Source organism: Antechinus flavipes, chromosome 2 (genome assembly GCF_016432865.1).
Source record: "Antechinus flavipes isolate AdamAnt ecotype Samford, QLD, Australia chromosome 2, AdamAnt_v2, whole genome shotgun sequence".
NCBI classification, from domain to species: domain Eukaryota; kingdom Metazoa; phylum Chordata; class Mammalia; order Dasyuromorphia; family Dasyuridae; genus Antechinus; species Antechinus flavipes.
In genome coordinates, this window is record NC_067399.1 from 338,671,845 (window position 1) to 338,696,295 (window position 24,451).

Genomic DNA, 24,451 nt, shown 5'->3' on the forward strand with positions numbered 1-24,451 from the left:
TTTGTGATGTACAAAAATCCTGGTGATGTATATATATTTATTTTGTATCCTGAAACTTTGCTAAAGTTGTGGATTCTTTCTAATAGTTTTTTAGTTGATTCTCTGGGGGATATTTTGTATTTTACTAATTTGTTTGGAGTGCCAATGATAGACCAGCTGTACTGGCTCTCACAGAGACCATGAAAGCAAGAAAAGATGGAGAAAACACTGGTGCCTGTGGTCAAGACATTCATTTTCTCTATTCCTTCTCTTTAAGCTCTGAAATCACAAAGTTGCTAAGGAAACAAAAAGCAGATAAATCAGTCAGGATATGAAAGGATTGTGTGAATTTAGGGTTCAAGAGAAACTTTAACATTCTCCAAGAAACTGACTCTCCTCCTATCTAGCATGTTTACCATTTCATTCCAGCATATCTGTTCCCAACCCTGCTGGCCAACTCTTAGGAGGGTTCAGTTCCAGGTCAAAATGGCCTGGAGTTCTGCAAACTAAGTACAGTCTAAGCAGGTATAATTGCCTGGGAAGACACACCTTACTATAATTATTGTGTCAGTTTATTTTTTTTTAATATGTATAGTTCTCTAAACTGTCACATATGCAAAGTTTTATTTTTGTTTCCTTCTTCTTATGCATATTTTCTTCATTCCCCTCTTCAGAATATCTACTTTTGTGTTTAATTGGAATTTGAAGATTTATTGCTCTGCTAACTTTTTTCTAGTTGTGCAGTTTATTGACAGTATCATTATTTATTATATTGATTTTATTCATTGATATTATTTGATCTCTTTTGCTATGAAAATATGTGGGAAAAATTTTTCCACTAAGATCTACTTTCTGAATCCTAAATGTTTTGGCATATTGTGTTATTGCTGATATCTTATTTGTCTGAATTTTCAATTTTTTCTTTAAACTTTGGCAATCCCTCCCATTCTTTAGGGAGTATATAATCTCTATTTGCATTTAAAAAATTTTTTCCAAAAACCATTATCTGATTATAATTTATTTTTGCACTGTAGTCATTATGGATTTTTTAAAAGAAAAACATTTTTTCTGCTTTTTTCATTTGCTTAGGTGCCCAAGAACATTGTTACTTGCTGTAAAGGCACTATATATGGCTGAGGAATGTGTATTCTTTTCTTTTCTCATTTAATATTGAATTCTGCGTTTTCTAAAAATCATTTTCAGATCATTATAATTCTTTCTTGCTTAGATTTTTCTAGTATTGTAAAAGTCACATTGAAATGACTTTTATTTTACTATCTTGTTTCTTCTTGCAATTATATTAAATTTTCATATAAGTACATAAGCTATTTAAATGTCTGTTTTTGTTATTGCTTTGTTTGAGGATATTACTGATACTACTAGTAATCTAAGGCATACTTAATAATTCTACTCTAGTTCCTTGTTTTTTTAACTCAATATGAATTTTTATGTTTTAATTGTCTTTTCAGTAAATAACATATTACACGATTCTGCTTTCCTAATCCATTTTGCTATTTTCATATTATTCATGTTGAAGATTGTAATTATTAGTTCTCTAGTATTTTTCCTTTCATTATTTCCTGCCCTCCTCTTTACAAAGAAGATCATGGCTAAAGAGAAAGGACTGTCATCAGTACAGTAACATAAAATTAAAATGACATTCTCTTATTCCATTCTTCTTCCTCTTTTACTCTTGTTCAAATCCCAATCATGAGTTACTAAATTTCTAAAATTTTGTTTGAGTTCTTCTTTCTCACCTTTAAAATCAACCCTGTGAAACTGAAGTTTTTTCATTGGGTCTATTGCCTCCCAATTGTATCCTCCCCTATTATTTTCCTTACCTGTTGAGTTTTATTTGCATGTATGTATGTGTATATTTTCAATTTTCCTTTGTCTATTTTTTTGGGTGAAATTCTTGATATTTCTATTCCCTTATTGCATTCTCCATGTTCTTATACTCTTCTTTATACTTTTCATACCCCAATTATGAAAAATAATTATATTCCTTTCCCTTCTTCATTTCCTCCATAGTATAATTTTTCTCCCCTTCCTTTCTTTCACAAAATCACCAGTTTTTTTTGTTTGTTTGTTTTGTCTTACTTTATATCTCCTTCCCCCCCCCCCATTTTTTTGTTTTGTCTTTACATTTTGTGTGAGTTTTTTTTAAAAAGTGAGATTGTAAAAAGACTTTCATCTATTTTCTTCCTTTTAGGCTATGAGTAATTAATCATTATTTATTCTCTTCCAACAACTCAAATGTTTTTACTTTTTTTGGTATTTTTGATTCCTATGTTTATATTTCATAGTTTCTACTCAGCTCTGTTTCAGCTGGAATGCTTGACAGTCCTTTTTTCATTAAAGGTTCACTTTTTACACTATATAACATAGACTTGTAGATTGATCTTGGTTGTATAAGCTTTTTGTCTTTTTTAATTTTGTTCCTCGGTATTTGGTTCTTTAAATAGATGCAGCATAGTCTTGTATGATCTTGACTGATTTTTTGGATCTTGAACTCTTTTATTTAGATTGCTTACAGTATTTTTTTTTTTTTAACTTGGAAGCCCTAGATTTTGGCTATGGCATTGTTTTCAATCTGGATTTTCTTTCAAGGGATGGATATTTTTAAATGTTCAATTTGTTTTCTGATTCTAATAGATTTGTAGAATTTTCTTTTAATAATTTCTTGAAATATGTTACCCAGATTTTTTTGTTTGGATTTTTTTTCATTTAGTCCAATGGTTCTTAAATCTATCCCATTTTATTTTCCAAGTCATTTGTTTATCATAATAACTCCTTACATTTTCTTCTATTTTAAAAAATATTTTGAGTTTGTTTTCTTGATTCCTGTTGTTTTTTAGCCCCCGAAGGCTTGAGATTTTATTATCTTACCTAACACTGGTTTCTCTGATAGATTACCCTTGGCATTGACTAAAGACTTCTAGTTCCCCTTTGTACAATTTGGGTTGGATGGAGATGCTTCTCTTGTTTTACTTTTAATTTTTTGAACACTATTTTCTTATTTTTTGCTATGTTGATTATTGTTTTTTATTGCTATCACTGTATATAGTAATCTCCAGATTCTGCTCACTTCATTTTGCATCAATGCAATCTTCCAGGGTTTTTCTGGAACCAGTCCCCTTGTCATTTCTTTTCATAGTAGTATCCCATCACAATTGTATGTCACAACCTGTTAAGTCATTCCTCAATAGATAGACATTCCCTCAATTTTCAGTTCTTTGCCACTAAAACAAAAGAGCTGTTATACATACCTTTGTACATCTAGATCTTTTTCTTTTTCTCTGATCTCTTTGGAAAACAGACCTAGTAGTGTTATTATTGCTGGGTCAAAAAATATATACATTTTTATAGCCTTTTGTCCATAAGTCCAAATTATTGATCTAGCCTTTTAGAACTTTGTGGGAGGAATCCAGATTGTGGGAGTAATTAGATTTTGATAAAATCAGATCACAGTATGCTTTTGATTGTCTGAATATAAGCATGTTGTAGTTAGTCTCACAAGTGCCTTTATTTTAAAACTAGAAATAGCACTCTGTTTGTTGTCATTATTTATACCAAACATTTGATTTATATAAACAATAAATAAATATACTATGTCATCTGTACACTATATCTATGTACTAGAATTATATTCTACATTTTGAAAAATAAATTTTGATGCCTCATCAAAATTCTGAAAATAATATTAATACCACAAGTTTTAAAAATCCACTTTTATAATAAATTTCTGAAGTCTTCAGATTATCTTTTTGTAATTAAATTTTTATCAAAAATACATTGTTAAAAATCCCATACTATTGATGAAAAATGCTATCTAGAGATATAGTCTGAATGCAGATTGAGGCATACTTGTTTTTATTTTATTTTCTTGGAGGTTTTTGTTGTTGTTTGTCTCTGTTTTCTTTTACAGCATGACTAGTATGGAAATATAGGGGTAAGAACCTAATGAGGAAGTAGATATTATCTGTAAAGCCTTTTCTTATAGCCATGTGCAGCTCTAAAATATGTGTTTTTATGAAGACTCCATTCAGGTGATTATAGCATTTGATTTCTAAATGTGAGAAAAGTTAATGGGTAAAAGTTTTTAAATAATAGAAAACCTTTCAGATAAATTTTCTTCTCTGTACGCCTTGTGCAAACAACATATGGTTGCATTTTCCACAAGGTTCTCTTCTGGACCTCCTCATCTCTTTTTCCTTTGCCATCTTTGATTCATCCTATTCATCCCCCAGATACATTCAATTGCTAAGCCTTGCTTATTCAATTATCTTGATGTCATTGCTTAATTTGTCATCATTTTCATTTACTCATTTACTATGCTCCTAGTTTAATCCTTGCAGACAGTTACTGTATTTTCCTAATTATGGATTCCCATCTTTTGTCCTCTCCTTTTTCCTTCTTCTATTAAAGGAACCAAAATAATCTCACTTGGGGACAGGTATCACTAGCTTACTTTCTGACCCAACAATTTTCAGTGGATTCCCTTTGAATGAAGGATAAAATGTAAATTCCTTTAATTGTTTTTGAAAAAGCTTCACAGCATTTCAGTTTTGGTCTCCATTATCAGACATATTATAATATTCGTTTTCAGGACTAAATCACAGGGAGATTTACTTAACCTACAGTTACCATCCTTTATTCTCCTATACTCCTATAGAAAGTTTAGGCAACTTTCTAAAATAAATAAATTGCAGGTGCTAATCTTTGCTAGAAGAAATTTTGTCACCAAAGAGTTTTCTGTATCCAAAAAAAAAAAAAAATCACAGATTTAATCTGTTATGAGCCAGAACTTGAAACAAGGGAATAACTCAAGGGAGATGTTAGAATCCTAGTGTTAACTCAATAGAATAGATACAATGCTTATTGGTTCACACATTAGAGCAAATCCTTACAAGGTGTTAAGTCACTAGTATTGATAGAAATAATGCTTGTGTTTGCACCTTTAAGAATTCACACTTTAGTTCACACATTGGAGTTCAAAAGTATGGGAGATTCACAAAGTTAACTTTGTAATTTTGTGAATCCACGCCTCCCATAATCCCACTCTTAGAGGAGGAGTCAACCTTTGAGAGAGCATAAAAACAGCTGAGCTCAGTCAGCAGAGTTCAGTTGAAAAGATTCAGAGTGGAGGAGTGTCAATCGGAAGATTGCCAATCGGAAGAAGCAACTAGAGCTCTCGAAACCAAGCAGAGAGATAGACCTCTAAGAATCTAGCTATCCGGGCCCAAAGAAAGAGACAAGACTTGGAAGGAGAAAATAAATGTTTGGATTTTATCATCTGGCTATATTTGAAGTGATTATTACTCTGAATCGAAACTAAGGCTGCCTCCAGAAACCTCCCCAAGAAACCTGCTCCCAGAGAACCATCTTATATTATATAAAAGAAAAGAACATCACATCAATCCTTATCCCTTTCCATTCCCTCCAATACAGCCTCCACTAAGCTGTCAAGTTATGGATAAGGGAAGAATTTATGACCAAAAGAGAGGTAGAGAACATTATAAGATATAAAATGAGTTATTTTTATTACATCCAATTAAAAGATTTTGCAAAAACAAAGTAAGAGAAGGAGGAAACTGGGGGGAAGAACTTTTTTTACATCCAGTTTATTTGATACTTTGTTTCTCAAATAAGAAAAGAAATGAACTAACTTTATAAGTATGAGTCATTCCCCAATTGATAAATGGTCAAAGGATATGAACAGGTAGTTTTTCAGAAAAAGAAATCAAAGTTAATCTATCTTCATGTGAAAAAAATTGTTCTAAATCACTATATCACTATTGATTAGAGAAATGCAAAATAAAATAACTCTGAGGTACCACCTCACACTTATCAGATTGGCTAGTATGACAAAAAAAAGATAAATGATAAATGTTGGGGATGACAGGAAAAAATAGGCATTCTGATGCATTGTTGATATTGTAAACTAATTCAGCTGTTCTGAGAGCAATTTGGAACTATGGCCAAAGGGCTATAAAATTTTGCATATTCTTTAATCCAGCATTACCCTTATTAAACCTGTATACCAAAGGATACCCTTCTCTCCCTGCCAAAAGGAAAATGACTTATCTGTACAAAAATACTTATCGCAAATCTTTTTGTAATGGGAAAAAATTTGACATTAGAGGGGATGCTTATCAATTGGAGAATGGGCAGATAAGTTGCAATATATTATTGTTATAGAATATTATATGTTATAAGACATGACAAGGGAGATGGTTTCAGAAAAATTTGGAAAGATTTATATGAATTGATACAAAGTGAAGTGAACAGAGTAAGAAGATATTGTACACAGTAACAGTAATGCTGTAAATGTTCAACTGTGAATGACTTGGTAGTATATCTTAGACATTACAAAGGACAAATGATTAAAAAGTTCCATACACTTCCAAAGAAAGAGCTGGGGAAGTGTAAATACAGAGTAAGGTGTATTCTTTAATCTTCTATATTCTTGGGGGGGAGGAGGGTTTATTGTTGTTCTGCATTTTCTCTTGCAACATGTATTATAGTAAAATGTTTTACATAATTGCAGATGTACAATCTATATCAAATTGTTTGCCTTTTCAGAATGGGAAGCAGAAAATTTGAAAGTTAAATTTTTTTTTAGAATAATGTTAGAAAATCTTGTTTATTTGTAATTGAGAAAAACAAATTAAATGTTTAAAAAAAAATAAAGCACCATCTTTTACAAGAAACTTTAAGCTTAGTGCCTTTACTTTGAGATGAACTTCAATTTGTCCCATATATATCTTGTTTTTTTAGAGTTATTTGCATATTGTCTACTTTACAAGGATATGAGCCTCACATAATACATATTTAATAAAAATTTAGTTAACTGTCTCAACTATATTACTAGCTTTTCCCCAAAATGTACATTTTATGCCAATCCCTATTTCTACAGGCAGTCCCCCTTCTTAGATTGTACTCCTTCTTTACCTTTCAGGACTTTCGTTAATTTCCAGATAACCCCTACATATGTCTTATTCAATTTTCTCCTCTCTTTCCCTTTCCTTCTTCAGGTTGTTCTTTTTCATTTTGTGTTCTCACACAACAACCAAATACAATCATTCCTTTCAGAAACTTTTTTTTTTCCATTTATATCCTTCAGATCCTAGGTTTGTCCTTGAAACATAGCTACCATTTAAAAAATGTTATCTTTATTTTAGTTTATAAAAAAAAATTATGATTAGGAAAATATTAGGTATGATGGCTCATTTTATACGATATTTCACAATAATACTAATTTCTCTTTATATCATTAAAAACAAACATATAAAAACATGGCTTGTTTCAGATCCTTGTGGTTTTTCTTTTAAAATGTGTTTGTAACTGATACATTGTTGGTGGAATTGTGAACACATCCAGCCATTCTGGAGAGCAATTTGGAACTATGCTTAAAAAGTTATCAAACTGTGCATACCCTTTGATCCAGCAGTGTTTCTACTGGGCTTATACCCCAAAGAGATACTAAAGAAGGGAAAGGGACCTGTATGTGCCAAAATGTTTGTGGCAGCCCTGTTTGTAGTGGCTAGAAGCTGGAAAATGAATGGATGCCCATCAATTGGAGAATGGTTGAGTAAATTGTGGTATATGAACGTTATGGAATATTATTGTTCTGTAAGGAATGACCAGCAGGATGAATACAGAGAGGACTGGCGAGACTTACATGAACTAATGCTAAGTGAAATGAACAGAACCAGGAGATCATTATATACCTCAACAACCATACTGTTTGAGGATGTATTCTAATGGAAGTGGATCTCTTCGATAAAGAGAGCTAATTCAATTTCAATTGATCAAGGATGGACAGAAGCAGCTACACCCAAATAAAGAACACTGGGAAATGAATATTAACTGCTTGCATTTTTGTTTTTCTTCCCAGGTTATTTATACCTTCTGAATCCAATTCTCCCTGTGCAACAAGAAAACTGTTTGGTTCTGCACACAAATATTATATCTAGGTTATACTGTAACCTATTCAACATGTAAAGGACTGCTTGCCATCTGGGGAAGGGGGTGGAGGGAGGGAGGGGAAAAATCAGAACAGAAGTGAATGCAAGGGATAATGCTGTAAAAAAGTACCCTGGCATGGGTTCTATCAATAAAAAGTTATTTAAAAAAACAACAACAACAACAACAAAAAAAAAAAACAGAAATTGAATCAGGACCTTTATCATTGTGGTATTCATATAGTTGATCTCCTACTAGTTTCCAATTATCTGGCCCTATATCTTCTTCCTTTAAGAACAAAGGGAACATGCATTCTAATGTACCCAAGAGTTTAGCGATCTGCTCCCAAGTTACTATTAAGCCTATTCCCTTGATCAACTTAAGTATACTTTCTATAGCATCCCCTCAAGGTGGGGGTGGGGATAGGGCTGCTGATGGAAGAGAATCTTTTCCTAATACCTGCTCCATTTCAGCTAGAAAAGGTTAGTACTTTAGCCCTTAACAAAGCAAGTTCCCTGTTTGTCTATTAAAATACTCACCCCATTTCCAGGTCACCAGGGACTTCTTCAGTGAAATTAGGGTTCTTGGTCTACACGTTGCTCACCAAATGTGAAGACTGAGTTAGCACCCTGGATGCCTTAGAATCAACTGGAATCAGCAAAAGTCCTTGGTCTTTAGGGGTAGAAGTGAACAGGATCTCCACAGAAGCTCCACGAGCTTCCTTCTCTTCGTGTACTGCCCAAGTGACTCTGGCTTGTCTTACCCCACCCCCTAATCCTTCCCACAATTCTCTGTATACACTAAAAGACTGAATCAGCACAGAATAGTGGGAAGGGCCATTTTCCAAACATTTGCTAATAGAGTATTGCCCAACTGGTAATTAGCCTTAAGTGCTTGGTTGTCCGACCTCAATGCATCAACTCAGAGTTTCAGCCCTCTATAAAAACCAATGAACTTTGGATAGAAAATGCCATCTGTATCCATAAAGAGAATTATAAAAATTGAATGTAAATCAATACATGCTTTGTTCATTTCTTTTTTCTGTTCTTTTTTCCCTCTCATGGTTTTTCCCTATTGTTCTGATTTTTCTCTCTCATCATTATTCATCAAGAAATATATATTTAAAAAGTTAATATATGTGTATAATCAGAAAAAAATTTTTTTTTAAAAAAGGGAAATTCCTTACAAAGAGCTCCCTATATTAATTTAAATTGGTTTCAGGTAAAAACAACTTATACACATACACACAGATGAATAATGTGTATGTAAACATAAACTCATATACATATACACTATAACAGATTTATGTACTTAGTGATTGATTCTAGAACAATAATAACTATTCTGTTATGGTTTTGATTTTGACCAATCTCTAATAGCTTTCTATGCTAGCTGAATACCAACATTTTATATAATTGAAGTAGATAATCAAGCAAATAGATTTGCTTTATTTGCTATTAAAATTTTTGTCTTTTTTGGAATTTGTTGGACTGCTTCCAAAATCATTGGTTTTTCAAAGCAAACTTTAAGAAATGTTGTCCAGGGCTATCAACCTGAATAAGAAAATAAAGAAGCCAGTTTAGTTATTATACCCTTTATACTTTATAATAACTCTCTAAATATTCCTGTATATGTGTGTATGCAGATATGCGTATTTTCATGAATTCATATGCCTTTTTTCGTTCCAAATATACAGTTATATTTTGAACATTTAATCATTCAGCTTGAAAGTTAACAAATACAATGACTAAACATAATTCTGATTTAGTAAACAGAGGGACCTTATTAATGCAAGGCACAATATTGGAAGCTATAGCTGTGAAGATAAAAAAAAAAAGAAACAACACTTCTGCCTTCAAGGAGGTAGAAAAAGAAAAAAAATAAGTTTGAGGCAACCTTCCTTTTTGTCCTTGGGGTGATTTTTAGTAGATTAGCCAAATATTTTAAGAAATTGGGGATGTTGATGTTAATTCTTAATTAGATGCCAATCATATAAACTGGCGACTAGTGTCAATTATAATGTATTGTAGTTGAATACATTTCAGAAAAAAATTTTTTTTAATGTTGGGGGATGAATTTAAAATCCTCAGATGTCTTAAACATAATATCTTGTTATTCCGCATGGAGTTCCAGTGACCAAGCAGTTATAGTCCTGTTGTTATTTTAATAATAGGAAAATGAAGTACAGCAAAGTTAATGTATTTTCTAAATGTGATGAAACCAGTAAAACTAAATTTTTCTTTTCCAGTATCCTTTTCTGTTTCCTTACAAATATGCACATTTCTCCCTTATCCTTAAAAACCTCTCACTTGATCCTACAAAACTTCTTTTCTAGCTATCTTATCATCTTTCTTTCTCTTCTCAACTAAACTTAGGAAAGCTATCTACCATCTGTAATTCTTCCTTTCCTTTCCTTTCTAAACCTGCTATTTGCTTTAGTCCTTATCATTAACCTCAAACTGTTGTGTCCAAAGTTAATTGTCAATCTATTGGCCTTTTCTCAGTGCCTATCCTTCTTGAACTCTAAGTAACCTTTGACTTGTCTTCTGTAGGTCACTTCTTTATGATTTTTTCTCACTGGACTGATGCAATAGCAATATTTTCTATTTAATAGCAGTATTTTCTATTTACCTTTCTCAAGTATAGTATGAAATATTTCAAACATTTTAATATTTTAATTTTCATTTCTCTTTCCCTGCCTTCTTTCTCCTAATACTGTATTTTAAAAATAAAATTTAAAATATATAGCTTCTCCTAATACTAAAAAGGATTTTCTATCTGTAATTTTTAAAAAGTGTAAACATTGACAAAGAAACATCAGTTGTCTCATCATAAGGTCGCCAAAATTGTAACAGAAAATTGGAATTTCTGAGGAACAGTTCTTTTTGTTCTCTACTGGTTCAAAATGTAACTCAAACTTGAATTTTTGCTCTATGCAATTTTAATCTATGGTTTTCTAGGGATCTTCTATAGAGGGCTTCCTCAAACATCCTAGGATCATTTAATGTATTATGAATAGTAGTACTGTTCTGAGACAACCCAAGCAAATATAAAAAGCAAATTATGAGTCTTTGAACCCCAGAATAATGGTCAGGACCTGGCCACACTTACAAAGCACCAGAAGTCAATTAGAAACACCAGCCCAGGGTAAACTAAAGGGGCTGTCATCTCTTTGCCTTAAGAGCAGACCTCAACTTTAAAACCAAAAAAAAATGAGCAAAAAAGCCAAAAGAACTGTGACTAGAGACAGCTTTTATGGAGAAAGAGAAGAACAGACCTCAAATTCTGAGGATCCTAAAAGCAAATCAGCTCCAGATGAAGCTCCAAAGGGTGAGATGAGTTGATCCCCATTTCACAAGGCTCTCTTGAAAGAATTCAAAAAGCATCTTTAAAGGGAGTTAGAAGAAAAATGGGGAGACAAAATGAGACCTTTGCAAGACGGTAGGAAAAGGAAAAAACAGAAATTATCTGAAGAAATCTCCTGAAAAAATTAGATATGATGAAATGGGAAAAGCATATAACTTTCAAAATTGATTTGAAAAAGCCATCAATTCATTGAAAAACAGAATTTGTGTAATGGAATGAACAAAACACCCCATTTAAAAGTTCAATTGGCCAAATTCAAAGGGAGATAAAAAAGCTAACTGAAGAAAATAATTCACTAAAAATTAGAATTGAACAAATGGAAGTAATGATTCACTGAGACTTCAAGAATCAATGAAACAAAACCAAAAAGTGAAAAAATAGAAGAAAAAATAAAATGTACATGCCTCAATTTAAAAATATTGTTCAAAAAAGTGCTAGCTATTATGTGAATCTTCAGTGAGTAGTATTCTTTTGCTGATGAAGGATGTTTCTCAGTGGTGATTGCTGCTGTCTCATCAGGCTAATGGTTAAGGTACCAGTGGCAATTTCTTTCTTTCTTTCTTTTTTTCTTTTTTTTTTTTTAAATGAGACAACAATGAAGTTTGCCACATCACTGGTTCACCCTTTTACACGTAGAGGCCATTTTAGGAAACATTAATTGGCTTAGTTTCAATATTATTATGTCTTCTGGAATTGGGAGGCCAGAACAGGAGAGAGATCCAGAAGTGATCTTTCACTTCTGGTTTATGGAGCAGTCAGAACACATGCAACATTTATCAGTTAAATTTGAAGTCTTATATGGATAAGGTTTGTGGTATCCCAAAACAATTATAATAATAATGTCAAAGATCACAGATCATGGATAACAGATATAATAATGATGTTAAAATTTTAAAAATCGCAACCAAAAATGTAATGCAGAGAATTGATTGTGGGCATGTGTTGTTCGAAAAATACCAATAGATTTGCTCCACACAGTTGTAAAATGTAACATCTGTTGAAATGCAGGTAAAGAGAAGCTCTATAAAACAAAGTATACTTTTAAAGTTTTTTTACATCGTACATAATAAATACTAAATGTTTGTAAAATTGAATTATATCAAAGACCCTGAATGCAATGCCTCTGATTAATATTTGGCTCTTTATCTTAAATTTAAATACAAATTTTTTGAGATTATTTTTGTATAAATATTTTTCTTCCAATTTACATTGTGTTTTAACAGAAAATGAGCGACAACCTCCTAGGAATTTCTACAGAGCTTTATATAATAGGTGTGGTGGTAATGAAAGAGCTATACTGCATCACTTATCAGGAAAAGATTTGAGACACCATTCTCCCACAGACTTACTTACACATCTTACCTAGACTACTATAATAAAAAAATTATCCATTATTGGTTTAATAATTATTTAAGAATATTTGAATGCTCATTGGTGGAATAAGAATACCAATATCCTTTGCTAGTTTTTATATTTTCACTAAGTAGGAGCAGTTGATAAGAATTATTTCTAATTATACTGTTTTGTCTAATATATGAAACTTTATATATGTATATATATTTTCTTTCTAGTACATATCTTTTTAAAAATTCCATTGAATAATAAATGTTCATAACATAAGTACAAATGTAATTAACTATAATACTTTATTATAATTATTAGTTAATTATTACATTTACTACAATGCAACAACTAAGTATTGATATTTATTAATATTTTATTCTCAGGATTAGAATTTACAATGAGGGAGGGGAAAAGTCGGAACAGAAATGAATAAAAGGGATAATGCTGTAAAAAATTACCCTGGCATGCGTTCTATCAATAAAAAATTATTAAAAAAAAAAAAAAAGAATTTACAATGATTCTAAAGATTTCTTGCAGGGATTTTAAATGTAAAAGCAGAAGCTCTTAAAATTTATAATTAACCTCATGTTTGTCAAATTTAGCAAAAAAAAAATTAGGAAGATAAATTTTATGTTGGTATTGTCTATATTTTTCATTATTTTACTTAGTTAAAAATCCCATTTTCATAGGATATTTTGTTTTCCTCCTCTTCCTCTTTAGGAGTGTAGTATCACAAAAAGCATATATGTTAAAAAAAAAAAAAAAAGAGGCAAAAGGAAGATTCATTACAATTTAAAAACATTTGGAACAAGTCCAACAAGATGATCACTTAAGAATATTTGAATTCTCACTAGTTAAAATAATGAGAACACTTATTCAGTTAACTTCTCTTGTTTTTATTCCTGCAGTATGAAGCAGAAACAATGATAGATTTCTTATGGTGATTTTGGTTTAATATATGAAACTTAAGAGTATCCTTCTAAAATTTGTCTAATTTTTTAAAAAAAACAACAAACAAACAAAATGTTCATTACTTAAGTACAAATGTCATTAACTCTATTATTTTACTAGGAATTAGAATTTATAAATGTACTTTTAAAATACAGAGATTTAAGTTGGAACAAGTATATGGTATAGAAAAGATTATCTTTCAGTGAAACACAAACATATGTATCTATATGTGGTATAGTGGAATGAACACTGAATTGAAGTCAGAATCTGTGTTTCAGTTTAGTATGTTTTATTACTATGCATGAATCAGTTAACTTCTTTAAATATTTTTTTCATTTGTACTATAAGTTTAATAGTATCTATACTACCTACTTCATGGGCAATTAAGTGGTGCAGTGGATAGAGCACTGGGATTCAAATCGGGAAGATTCATCATTAGACTAAATCAGTTTATTTCAGATTTTAAATCAGATTATTAGTTATGATTCAGACAAGTCATTTAACCCTGTTTGCCTCTCAGTTCCTCATCTTCCAAATGAGAAGTGGCAAACCCCTGTAGTGACTTTTTTGCCAAGAAATCCCCAAAAGGGGTTGAAAAGAGTTGTTCATGACTGAAAAATGATAGGTTACTGGATAGGGTTGGCAGAGAGAACCTGAAGTATTTCATTACATTACTCCCTGAGGCAAGTAGGGAAGGGAACTGATGGGAATCAGTTCAATCTTATAGTTTCACCCTCTGTGGAAGTCATAGGTAGCCCCCACCTTGATGTTGTCCATCCAAAAATCCAAGTTATGTCAAACCCCCGAGGTTAAATTTCCCCTATATTTATCCATGGCCATGCCACTGAACCTCTTTGGATTAAGCCCACCATGGCAGCATTCTGCCTCAAGTTTTTCTCCTCACCCCTCCTCCATACCTCATGGTATCTTTCTTCTCATCACCCTATCGTGCCTCGTGGTATCTTTCTCCTTATAGCTAACTAACACTTTTTTTTTTTTTTAACATCTGTGATCTTCTTTTATTGTTACAAGAATCTTGAGCAGAGGTAAAACACTTATCTCAAATTTCCATTTGACAAGATTAAGACATTAAGAGGTCTGTCAGAATACTCCTGTGATTATGTTGTTTCTGATTCTGCCTCCATTAATCTTCATCCAAATGTATTGCATCATTCTTCATACCTCATGTTCTTGAATTTTTTATATAAATTTATCTTTCTTCATAGAAGTATCTTAAGTTTACTTATTTTTAATATACATTGCTTTATGATTCATGTTGGGAGTGAAAAATCAGAACAAAAAGAAAAAAACCATGGGAGAAAAAAAAAAAACAACAACAGAAAAAAGTGAATGTAGCATGTGTTGATTTACATTCAATATCCAGACTTCTTTTTCTGGTTGCAATTGGCAATTTTTTGTCCAAAGTCTATTGGGATTGCTTTGGATCACTGAAGTATGAGAAGAACCAAGTCGTTCATAGTTGATCATCTCACCTTCTTGCTATTATTATATATATTTCTGCATCTGCTTGTTTTGCTTAGTATCAGTTCATGTAAATCTTTCTAGGCCTTTCTAAAATCAGCGTGTTCACCATTTTTTATAGAAAATAATATTCAAACTATGCTCAAAAAGTTATCAAACTGTGCATACCCTTTGATTCAGCAGTGTTTCTACTGGGCTTATATCCCAGAGATCTTAAAGGAGGGAAAGGGACTTACATGTAAAAAAATGTTTTATGGCAGCTCTTTTTATACTGGCAAGTAACTGGAAACTGAATGGATCCCCATCAATTGGAGAATGGCTGAATAAATTGTGGTATATGAATAATATAGAGTTTTATTGTTCGATAAGAAACAACCAACAGGATGATTTCAGAAAAGTCTGGAGAGACTTACACGAAATGAGCAGGACCAGGAGATCATTATATACTTCAACAACAATACTATATAATGATCAATTCTGATGGATGTACTCTCTTAAACAATTAGATGATTCAAACCAGTTCCAATTATTCAGTGATAAAGAAAGCATCTACACCCAGAGAGACAACCGTCGGAACTGAGTGTGGTTTACAACATAGCATTTTCACTCTTTTTGTTGTTATTTGATTGCATTTTATTTTGCTTCTTTTTTTTTTAAACTAGTTTGATTGTTCTTTTAAGATGTGGCATGATAATTGTATAAATATGTAGGCATACATTAGATTTAACGTATATTTCTACCATGTTTAACATGTATTGTACTACTTACCATCTACCAAGGGGAGTGGGGGAGGGGAAGGATTGGAACACAAGGTTTTGCAAGGTCTAATATTGAAGAATTGTCCATGCATATGTTTTGAAAAATAAAAAAAATTTAATAAAAATATTTGATTACCTTCATATACCACAATTTATTTAGCCATTCCCTAATTGATGAGCATCTATTCATTTTCCAATTTTTTATTACCTCGAAAAGAGCCATTACAAACATTTTTGCACATGTGGGTCTCTTTCCCTCCTTTTATGATTTCTTTGGGATATAGACCCAGTAATGGCACTGCTGGGTCAAAAGGTATATTTTATAGACCTTTGAGCATAGTTCCAGATTGCTCTCCAGAATGGTTGGATGATTTCAGAACTCCAGCAACAATGCATTAATGTCACAGTTTTCCCACATTTCCTCCAACGTTTGACATTATCTTTTCTTGTCATATTAACCAATCTAAAATATGTAAAGTAGTATCTCAGAGTTGTTTTAATTTTCATTTTTCTAATTGATAGTGATTTAGAGCATTTTTTCATATGACCATAGATGGCTTTAATTTTGTCATCTGAAAATTGTCTTGTTCATATCAATTATCAGTATAATAAATTGTACTTATCAATACAATTAATGATTTGTATTTTTATCAGTTTGACACAATTCTTTATATATTTTAGAAATGAGACTTTTATCAGAAACATTGACTCTAAAGATTTTTTCCTAGCTTAGTTACTTCTTTTAATCTTGCTTCTATTGGTTTTGTTTGTGCAAAAACATTTTAACTTGATATAATCAGAGTTATTCATTTTGCCTTTCATAATGTTTTCTAGTTTTTCTTTGGTCATAAAGTCCTCCCTTTCCCAAATATCTGATAGGCAAATTATCCCTTGTTCTCCTAATTTGTTTATGGTATCATCCTTTATGCTCAAATCATGTACCTTTTTGCTCTTACTTTGGTATTAGAGTGTGAGGTGTAGGTCTGTGCTGAGTTTCTGAGAAATTATTTTCTACTTTTGACCAATTTTGGTCAAATAGTGAATTCTTATTGAAGAGGCAGCAGTTTAGGGGTTTATCAAATACTAGATTAGTACAGGCCTTCATTACTGTATCGTGTATCAATCTTTTTCACTGATCCACTACTCTATTTCTTAGCCAGTATCAAATTGTTTTGATGCTGCTGCTTTATAACATACTCTTAGGTTTGGATCTACTAAACCACTATCCTCCTCTTAATGAATTTTGTTATTTGTCTTAGTTCTATACAATAATTTTTTGGAAGTTTGATGAGTATGACACTGAACAAGTAGAACAATTTAGGCAGAACTGTCATTTTTATTTTATTAGCTCAGCCTAACCATGAACAATTGATATTTTTCCAATTGTTTAGATATTACTTTATTTTTGTGAGAAGTGTTTTATAATTGTGTTCATAAAGTTTTTGGGTTTGTCTTCGCAGTTACACACCCAAGTATTTTATTTTGTTTATACTTATTTTAAATTTCTCTTATTATCTCTTGAAGTTGGGCTTTGGCAGTAATATATAGAAATGCTAATGATTTGTGGAGGTTTATTTTATATCTTGTAACTTTGCTAAAGCTGTTACTTGTTTCCATTAGGTTTGGGGATGATTTTCTAGGATTCTCTATGTCTAGTATCATATCATCTGCAAAAAAGATAGTTTTATGTCCTCTTTATCTATCCTGATTCCTTTAATTTCTTTTCTTTTCTTATTGCTAAAGCCAATATTTCTAGTACAATGTTGAATAATAGTGATGATAATGGGCATCCTTGTTTCAGTCCTGATCTTATTGGGAATGCAGCCCACTTTTCTTCTTTACAAATAATGCTTGCTTTTGATTTGTTTGTTATTTTAAGGCAAGCTGCCTTTTATCCCTATGCTCTCTAGTGTTTTTAATAGGAATGGATCCTGTATTTTGTCAAGAGCTTTTTCTGCATCTATTGAGATTATCATATGATTTCTGTTGGTTTTGTTATTGATATAGTCAATTATGGTAATAGTTTTCCTGATATTGAATCAGTTCTGCATTCCTGGTATAAATCTTACTTGGTCTTAATGTATTATCCTGATGATAAGTTGCTATAATTTTCTTTAGTAATATTTTATTCTAAATTTTTGCATCAATATTCGTTAGAGAGATTGGTCTATAATTTTCTTTCTCTGTTTTGAGTCTTCTTGGTTTAGGTATCAGTATCACATATGTGTCATACTAGGAATTTGGCAGGACTCATTCTTTGCCTATTTTTCCAAATAGTTCACATAGCATTGGAATTAATTGTAAATGTTTGGTAAAATTCACTTGTGAATCCATCTGTCCCTAGTGATTTTTTCTTAGGGAGTTTATTAATAACTTGTTCAAAAATTTTTTTCAATCTAAAATGGGGCTATTTAATTTATTTCCTCCTTTTTTAATCTGGGCAATATATATTTTTGAAAATTCATTTATTTAGGTTAGATTGTCAGATTTGCTGCCTTACAGTTGGACAAAATAGCTCCTAATTATTGCTTTAGTTTCTTTTTCACTGGTGGAAAGTTCATCCTTTTCATTTTTGGTTCTGGTGATTTGGTTTTTCTTTCTTTTTTCTAATAAAATTAACCCTCTCTGTCTGCCCCAGTGACATATACAGTTTTCACGAGTTATAGATATCATTTTCCCATCTAGGGATTTAAACAGTTTTTTCTTTAAATGATGTATATTTCCTTCCTGTTTACCGTTCTATGTTTCTCTTGAGTGCTGTGTTTGTAAATTAAATTTTCTGTTTAGTTTAGTTTTTTTTTTTTTTTTCAATAGAAATGATTCAAAGTCTCGTACTTCATTGAAGATTCATCACCTCCCTTAAAAGATGATGCTCAGTCTTGCTGGGTAGTTAATTTTTGGTTGGAACCCTGGGTCCTTTGCCTTCCAGAATATGGTATTCTAGGCCCTCCATTTTTTATTATAGAAGCTGCTATATAGAAGCTCCTGAGTAATCCTGACTATTGCTCCTTGATATTTGAATTATTTTTCTCTGGCAGCTTGGAGGTTTTTAACTTGAGATTGTAGTTCTATAGTTTTGCAACAATGTTCCTTGGAGTTTTCCTTATGGGATCCCTTTCTGAAGGTGATTGAGCAAATCTTTCTATGAGTATTTCCCCTTGTTTCTTGAATATTAGGGCAGTTTTCCATTGTCTCTTCTGAATCTATTTTCTAAGTTGGCTGTTTTTCTAATGTATTTCACATTTTCTTCCATTTTTTCATTCTTTTTAGTTTGACTGTGATTCTTCATGTCTCAGAATCATTAGCTTTTATTTGCCCCATTCTAATTTTTAATATGTGATTTTCTAAAGTTAGCTTTTGTTTTTTGTTTTGTTTTGTTTTTATTTGTTTTGTTAATTCTACTTTTGGGGGTGTTGTTTTCTTCAGTGAATTTTTTTTGCATTTGGCTAATTATATTTTTTAAGGAATTGCTTTCTTTGTCCAAATTGTTGACTCCCTCTTGCATACCTCTCATTTTTTCTCATTTTTTTCCTATGTCTCTTATTTGCTTATTAAAATCTTTTATGAACTCTTCCAAGATGGTTCATTGATTTTGAGACCTTTATTCTTTGGTTTTACCTCTGGATATTTTGTCCTTATCTGTTAGAATCCTTACAAAGTGATTAGTCAGTTGCCTAATTTAGCATGGTACTTAGCAAATTCTCTAGCTCGCTAATGTATTTAAATACTTATTGGAGTTCATACTTTTGGGAGATTTACAAGTCAGTATTCAGTATGAGATTCACAAGTCAGAAACCCATAATCCCACTCTAGGATCCCATAATCCCACTCTTGGAGGAGGAGTCAACCTTCCCACTGAGCATAAAAAGAGCTTCAGTGAGTCAGTCAGTTCAAAAGAAGCCCACTCTCAGAGGCGGAACCAGATTCATTCATCCCATCTCACAACACCATGGTGGCAGGCTCTCCTCCTTAGCTTCTCCACTGAAAGATAGGCCTCCAAGAAAGCTACTGGGGCCCAAGGAAAGAGACAAGACTTGGAAGGAGAAAATAAATGTTTGAATTTTATCAGCCAGCTGCGTTTGAAGTGATTATTACTTTGAACTGAAACTAAGGCTGCCCCCAGAAAACCTCCCCTGCTCTCCCAGAGAGAACCATTATGTTTTAAAGAAGAAGAATACCACACTTATCTGATTTAGTGTTTTGGTCTTCCCTGTTATCACAGGAGTTTTCTATGGTCAAGGTTCTTAACTGTTTCTTGTCCATTTTCTTTCCTTTTCTTTTGGTATTTCCTTTTTTTTTTTTTTTTTTAAACTTTTATATAGTAAAAATTGCCTACATCAATCTCATCATTTGATGCTACTACTTTGAAACAAGTTATTGTTATTATGTGGTAGTCATGAGGTCTTGAATGGCTGGGTGTGGTTGGCAGAGAAAAACTGGAGCATTGATGAAATTGTTCCTTGGAACAGGAAGGGAAAAAAAAAAGACTGATAGAAATCAGTTTAGCTCCATAGTTCTACCCTCCAAGATTCTACCCTCTGTGGAATATTTCCAATCAAAAATCCAAGTTAGTCAAACCACTTAAGCCCACCTTCGTTGGGGATCATGGGCAGCCTCTGTCTTTAGGTATCTTGTGTCTTACTTCTCCACTGTGCCACATGGTGTCTCTTTTAATCACCCTATAGCTTTGCCTACCAGCTAAGGGCACACTCCAACCTCATAGCATGTTTGCTTTCTTCTGGCTGATTGCAAATTCCACTAAGGAATTTGGCTTTTCCATCATTAATGTTATAACTTCTTTCCTTGCTATGTGCTTTCCCACTCCATATCATATTTATCATTCCTGGTGTCTATTGTATCTATTCATTTTGTCTATAACTTCTTCTTCTAAATAAACCCATCTTTTGCCAAAAAGAATGGCCATTTTGAATTTTTCACGTGCCTGAACTCCAACATTTGGAGCCTCCCATCATCTGGTACCTAAATAATATCATTTAGTGCTATATCAGCTACATCAGTAGGCTTTATAAATTTAATTGCTTTAATTATATTTTCAAAGAATGGTTAATTGAATTGGTACTTATTCACTTTATCAATTATCATATCTCTTGGATAGAATTTTTAAAATTGTACATGGTACATTATTTTAGGAAATAATCGAGATTAAATCTCCAAGATTCAGTTGATCCATAATTTGAAATGGAAATTATAAAACAGTACTTTTGGAAGTATTTAAATTTGAATCCTTAATTTGATTTTTTTAAATTAAAAAATATGTAATAAATCCTAGAGGTGGAGAAAATATTAACACCTATAAAGCTTAATTCAGGTAGTTAGGTGTTACAAGTAGTTGGATAGGTTACAGGATCCAATGTCAGGAAGAACATAATTCAGATTTGGCAAGGTTGTATGACTCTGGGTGGTAAGTTACCTTTCTCAACTATAAAATGGGGATAATAATGTTAACTACCTTTGGTATTCTTGTACGAATCAAATGAAATAACAATTGTAAAAGTCTTAGAACTGTGACTGGCACATATAAATGCTTGTTCCCTTCCTCCTATCCTTTGCTGAAAAACAAAAGGCATGATGAGCAATTTGCCCAAATTTTTAGCAAAATCAGGTTTTTTGATTCAGAGCTGATTCACATCTTCTCAAGGGTAATTTCTGTGCTAAAATTCTGTAAGTTTGTGTTCATTAGAATCTGATTTGTAATCATATTCTACTTATCATGAATTATTTGTATCTACCATTTAAATTATCTACTCTCTAGTATAAGTGAAATCTTTAAATAGAGCATTGGTCAGCATTTCTAATTCTTTAGTTTGAATGTTCATTACAAAGTTATTGTAGTGACAATACTACTTTTAGAAAAGTTGATGATCCCATGCAATGAAGAGATTTAGAAGAAAGGACTGAGAATAGAAAATACTGAGCTAATTCTTACTTTGTTATCCAACCAGATTACTTGATTTGACAATATTTTCCTTAGTCAGCCCACCAATTGTAAGAAGTCAAAGTCTCACTGTAGTATCTGATATGAAAATAAAAGAAGATCATTGAATATTTTCTTTATGTGTTCAGATTATTAATCAATATGAATTTTATTTAAATTTATTTATTTCCTGTCCCCCAATCCCTTCTCTCATTTTCAGTGAGTGATAGTTGCTTTCGGAACCTTGCAGAAGACCGAAGTGGGATAAATCTCAAAGACCTGGTCCAAGATCCTTCTCTGTGAGTAATGGTATTTCACTGCTTATTTATTAAAACTACAAGTGATGTCATATATAGAGATTCTATAATTTATGCTGATTTAGGCTAAGGGAAGCTTTTCATTGACAGTCTTGTTTATATAGAAAGATAGTAAGTAAAGAAAACAAGATTAGAGACTTGAAGAAACCCAGAGAAGAAGAGATGCTTGACATGGTTAAAAATATAATTTTGAAAGAACAAAACTAAAAGTTCTACATTTCCAGAAGGCAGAATTATTAGCAATAATAAAATCAATTTTATTAATTTAAAATAAATAAAAATTAGCAATTTGGAAAATGAAACTGAACTTGTTTACATTCCTTTTGAACATGTTTAATGTGCTTTATGAAGTAAACATCATTAAAAGGCTGTTTTCAATTTTATTGTATACATTTTACTGTTTATAATTTTATTTTAAATGAATTAATGCCAATCTTACTCATTTATCACATATGTCACTTTAATATTTTCTTACTATTTCCAGCTGAATGATTTTTTTTTTTTTTTTTGACAAATCACATTTAACTGGGGTGGAGTGGGAGGGATTGACAAGATAGTTTCTACATGTTCTCCAAGGAAAAACTCCTTAAAATTGTCAAAGCTAAGGAACCCCTAGAAAAGCAAATGAGTTATGGTAGATTTAGAACCTTAGCTTTCTTTAGCAATGCACATTATAAGGTTGGAAACAGAATCTGAGTTTTCATTGTTATGAGGAATTCTAGGGTGGGGCTGGGAACTGGGAGATTGAGGTAAGGCTTTACAGCTATTTTATAGATTTTTTTGTTTCCTAAAGCACTGAGAGATTATGAGTTGGTCAGATTCATACCTCATTATTACATTGTATATGAATACAAATTTTCCTATTTTTGAAGCTCTCTGTCCTATGTATTTTATTTTATTCATTTAAAAACCTCTGAGAAGGCTTCATGAAACTGCCAAAAGGTTCTATGGCCCTAAAAAAGATTATGAACCCCTGCTCTGTCTTATTGAGTCTGATAGTCTCTCCCTCCATTTCCTTGTCCTTAATAATTACTTAGACCAGGAGTATATTACAGTTATTTACTACTGGGGATATGTGTGTTTAGTAAATGATATCCTTTTGAGACATTTTTTGGAATGTTAAAAGGAAGTTATTTCTTGAAAACCCATTTGAAAAAAATAAATTTTTACACTTATATTACGTGTAAGGTATATTCTTCTGTACGAGAGAATTATATATATATACATACAGAAGAATATACCTTACATATAATATATATATGTATATATGTATAATCCCTGTGTTTAAATATATTATTCACAGTGAACTTAAGTGATTGAGAAGCTGTGAGAAATTTCAGTGGAATATTAGGGTAATAATGAATTGTATTATTTTGAATGGGTTTTATATCTTTCTTTTTAACTTAATACCATGTTCTTTGGACACCCTACTAGCAGATCCTTAATGTACCAACAGAGTTGGTAAAATGTAGTAATCTCTCCAATGTAAGAAAAATCTAAGGGAGGATTATGTTGCCATATTTTTGTCATATTATATGTATTACTACATTTATGATATATATCATATTATAGGTATGAAAAATGTACAGACACTGTTTTTTCAATCACTGTTCTTAGAGTACTTTTTTTTTAAATTTTGGTAATAGTCTGGTGTTCAAAACAGATCACTGAATAGAAGCATTTTGTTTTTATTTACTCACTTGAATTGAGAAAATACACTAATGAAGCACAAGGATCTAGGAGAATTGTTCCATTGTGAAAAACTCACAAGGTCTTCTTACAGTTTTAAGGAATCCCTTTATTGTCATAAAAAGTACAAAAGTAGGTTGATCAAGATAATCTAGAGGCTGGCTATAAGTGAAGGGAAGGCATTTAAAAGGGAAAGGGAAAGAGGAAGAGGGGAAGTAAGGATGAGATCTAAAAAATTAGGGAAGAGTCAGAGAGGGTCCTAGCATAAGACAAATCTATCTGCATGTGTATTTTGTCTGTTGCCAGCATGTGCATGATGGGAAGCCAGGAAATAGAATATTAATTCAGGATAATAAGAGCACTTTGGTCACAAAGGTTATTTATAGTAGGGAAAGAATATTTCTAGTGTGCCTTCTCAGAGGAAGGAAGGATCCTTTATCTGAAGGATCCTTTGTGTTGAGTAAGTCTTGATCATGCTTATTAGATAGGAGTCCCAGAAATGTGGTGGCCCTTTGTGTATGATAAAATTGTCAGTGGGATAAGATGGACTCTGTTAGAGTTAGTTCAAATTATTCCTGACGATGGCTGCACCACCTCATTCTCTCCTCTTTTAACTGTCACAGAAATCTTTTGGAAATTGGGTAGGAGAGGGTATCCTTAAA

General features: G+C 31.9%; 1 protein-coding gene across 15 annotated transcripts in view; it reads left to right on the plus strand.

Annotated features, from left to right (window-relative positions):
* Window positions 1–24,451, plus strand: part of GPHN (gephyrin) — a 725,565-nt gene that overhangs the window by 196,298 nt on the left and 504,816 nt on the right. For 14 of the 15 annotated variants that reach the window (XM_051977840.1, XM_051977841.1, XM_051977844.1 and 11 more), the window contains exon 2: window positions 22,004–22,082. In XM_051977840.1, coding sequence (XP_051833800.1) covers window positions 22,004–22,082 — 79 coding nt within the window. Of the gene's footprint in view, window positions 1–22,003; window positions 22,083–24,451 lie in introns of those variants that run through there. The other variant, XM_051977857.1, reaches the window with a different exon arrangement.